The 2,959-nt window shown below is 51.4% G+C and overlaps 1 protein-coding gene across 1 annotated transcript in view; it reads right to left on the reverse strand.

The window, feature by feature from the left end:
- Positions 1–243: 243 nt before the first annotated feature.
- Positions 244–2,959, reverse strand: part of STK10 (serine/threonine kinase 10) — a 120,601-nt gene continuing 117,885 nt past the window's right edge. Inside the window, exon 18 of the mRNA XM_017859284.1 lies at positions 244–1,631. Within this exon, the coding sequence (XP_017714773.1) occupies positions 1,491–1,631 (141 nt within the window). The 3' untranslated portion in view covers positions 244–1,490. The remainder of the gene's footprint in view (positions 1,632–2,959) is intronic.

Raw genomic sequence — 2,959 nt, forward strand, 5'->3', positions numbered from 1 at the left:
GGCTTAAAAAGAATCTTAAACCTGTAGGAGCGAAGGCGGAAAAAGTCCTCCCAGGGAGTCTCAACCACTCTACCACCAGCAAAACACTACCCAGATTCAATATGCCCATATGATGACTCCAAATCATTACCAGTTTTGTGTTGTTGAGATATCTTCCCGGAGAAACCATACATTTTACAGCTGTTTCAATGAAACAATTAGAAATCAGGGTGAAAAACGGTTTTCTTTGTAAGTAAGACCACATACTAGTTCAAACATTTGCTTTTATTTCGTTATATACACTCCGCAGCCGTAGGATCAGAATCTGGGGGAAGCCAACTGAGAACCTGAAGTCCCAGGGGTCCATCTGAGGTACAGAAGCTGTGCTTCCGCCATGTTCCTGGGGCAGGGGGCATTCCATTTCCCCCGATGCTTTTTCTTCCTGAAGAGAAGTCCAAGAGACTGCCAGCCCAGGTCTGAAATGCAAGGTGGGACTCCTGAACACAGTCGGGGGGACGGAGCAGAGGGATACAGCCCTCCTGTTTCACCTGCAGACAGGGTGGGCAAGAGTGCTATGGAGCAGACTGGGTTGTGGAAGCCTTGTGTGCTGAGGAATTCGTCCCTGAACACAGGAGCCTGTGCGGGGGCCAGCATGAATCGTAGCCTGGCAGTACAGCCTGTGCTTCTCTGTGCCTCCGGTGCCAACACCCAGCATGCGCCACACCAACTGCTCCACCTAACATGCTCAGTGGCACAGGCTCAGGCAGCAAACGTGTTCCAACCCACCTGGGCAGAAGAGGCCAGGCCAGCAGACCAAGTCCTGTGTATATGTATGCATGTGTGTGTACGTTCACACACAGGTGCAGGAAGGGGGACACGAGATGGCATGAAACACTGGAGAAGCAGAATAAACATTTCAGCCTCCCTCTTTCCCCGGTCCCCACCCCCCACATAGACATGGCCTAGTCTTAAGTGGAAAGCAAATTGGGAGAACAGGAAGAATGAGGCCATCTCCCGAGCAGCCAGCTGCAGGCCAGGCTCCACTGGAAACAAATGGCTCTGAGGGACTTGATTCAGTGACTCTGCAGGGAATGGCTGCAGAGAATTCCAGCCTGGATGAGCCCATGGAGACTTCATCAGCAGTGCTTTGTTCCCACACACAGCAAAACTGGTATTTTGGCAAACAGGAGAGGACTCAAGGCCATGGAACACCCATTCCTCCTGGACCCTGACCCCACCAGCAGCCCCATCCCTTCCAGCTTGAAGGGGTCTGGGGCTCAAGGAGAACATACATTAGGGTCATCATTACACCTCACCCTCCACAGGCCAGAGAGAAGTCAGGAACACTGCGGCGGGTCTATCGGGCACAGCTGGGGTGGCACAGGGTGAGGGGCTGGATTTGAGCTGGCACAGACGCAAGAGGGAAAAGGGGTCCTGAGTTACATGTTCACAGAGAATGAAGGAGAAGGCCCTGGGGCCCACCAAGTTGCCAGCACAGGCCCGGGCGGTTGTTAAGAAGCATCCGCAGAATTGTAGGGGAAGAACTTGGCGGCCTTGCTTGGGGTGGTGGGGTTTGGGCACTCCGCCTCCTCGCTCAGCTTGAAGAACATCTCCTGCTCCCGCTTCTTCTGGTTCAGATCCTCTTCCAGGGCCTAGGGAAGAGAGGACGGATGGCGCTTGGTCAGATCTGCAGGCCACACAAGGGTCCCCCACTCACAGGACCCCCACTGATATGGCCTTCTCTGGAACGTTCCCTTCCAGGCCTCACTGCTTGAGAAACTAGGTCTTCCCTCTTTCCTACCCTAGAGCTCCTCCCTCAGGAGGTAAGCACCACCTCCTGCCACTGCCACTCAGAAGCTCCCTGTGGACCAGAGGGTACAGTTGGGGGAAATGCCAATCTAGATGGGGCAGGGAGGAAAAAAGCAGATGCAAATCCCCTGGCAGGAAAACAGCCAGATGACTGGAGAAAAATCCGAGCGAGAAGAGGGAGAGAGATTTAGCAGCAAAGGAAGCAGAGATTGAGTTTTGCTTTTTTGTTTGTTGTTGTTGTTTTTTTAAATATACATCAGCTTTTACCTAAACCCAGAGGTTCTGATTTTGAAGATTTGTGGTGGGACCAAGGGCTTCTGCACTGTACAAAGTCTTCAGGTTAACTCAGAGGAGAACTCTAGTTGAAAAGCACTGCGGGAGGTTCCCTTGAGCACAAGCTTATCTAGGTACATTGGATCCTACTAGAAATATTTTTCTTTTCTTTTTTTCGAAATAGAGTTAAGCTCTGTCACGCAGGATGGAGTGCAGTGGCTCACTGCAAATTCAGCCTCACAGGTTCAAGTGATTCTCCTGCCTCAGCCTCCCCAGTAGCTGGGATTACAGGCACCCGCCACCATGACTGGCTAATTTTTGTATTTTTAGTAGAGAAGAGGTTTCACCATGTTGGCCAGACTGGTCTCGAACTCCTGACTTCAGGTGATCCACCCACCTTGGCCTCCCACATAACAGATTACAGGCTTGAGCCACCGTGCCCAGCACAGAAAAATTTCTTTTCTTTTTTTTTGAGACGGAATCTCACTCTGTTGCCCAGGCTAGAGTGCAGTGACGCGATCTCGGCTCACTGCAACCTCCGCCTCCCATGTTCAAGTGATTCTCCTACCTCTGCCTCCCGAGTAGCCAGGATGACAGGCATGTCACCTGTATCACCTGGCTAATTTTTGTATTTTTAGTAGAGATGGGGTTTCACCATGTTGGTCAGGCTGGTCTCAAACTCCTGACCTCAGGCAATCCACCCACCTCGGCCTCCCAAAGTGCTGGGATTACAGGCGTCAGCCACCACGCCTGGACCTGAGAGACTTCTTAAGGGCTCTCCAATAATAAGCATTCAAGTAAGAAAGGATGCCAACCTCAGTGGAAAGAACATGGGCTTGGTGGTCAGACGACGTTGTCAGAGCTCCAGGATTGTCTTTTTTTTTTTTTTTTTTTTTTT

Source organism: Rhinopithecus bieti, unplaced genomic scaffold (assembly GCF_001698545.2).
Source record: "Rhinopithecus bieti isolate Rb0 unplaced genomic scaffold, ASM169854v2 scaffold_49762, whole genome shotgun sequence".
NCBI lineage: Eukaryota > Metazoa > Chordata > Mammalia > Primates > Cercopithecidae > Rhinopithecus > Rhinopithecus bieti.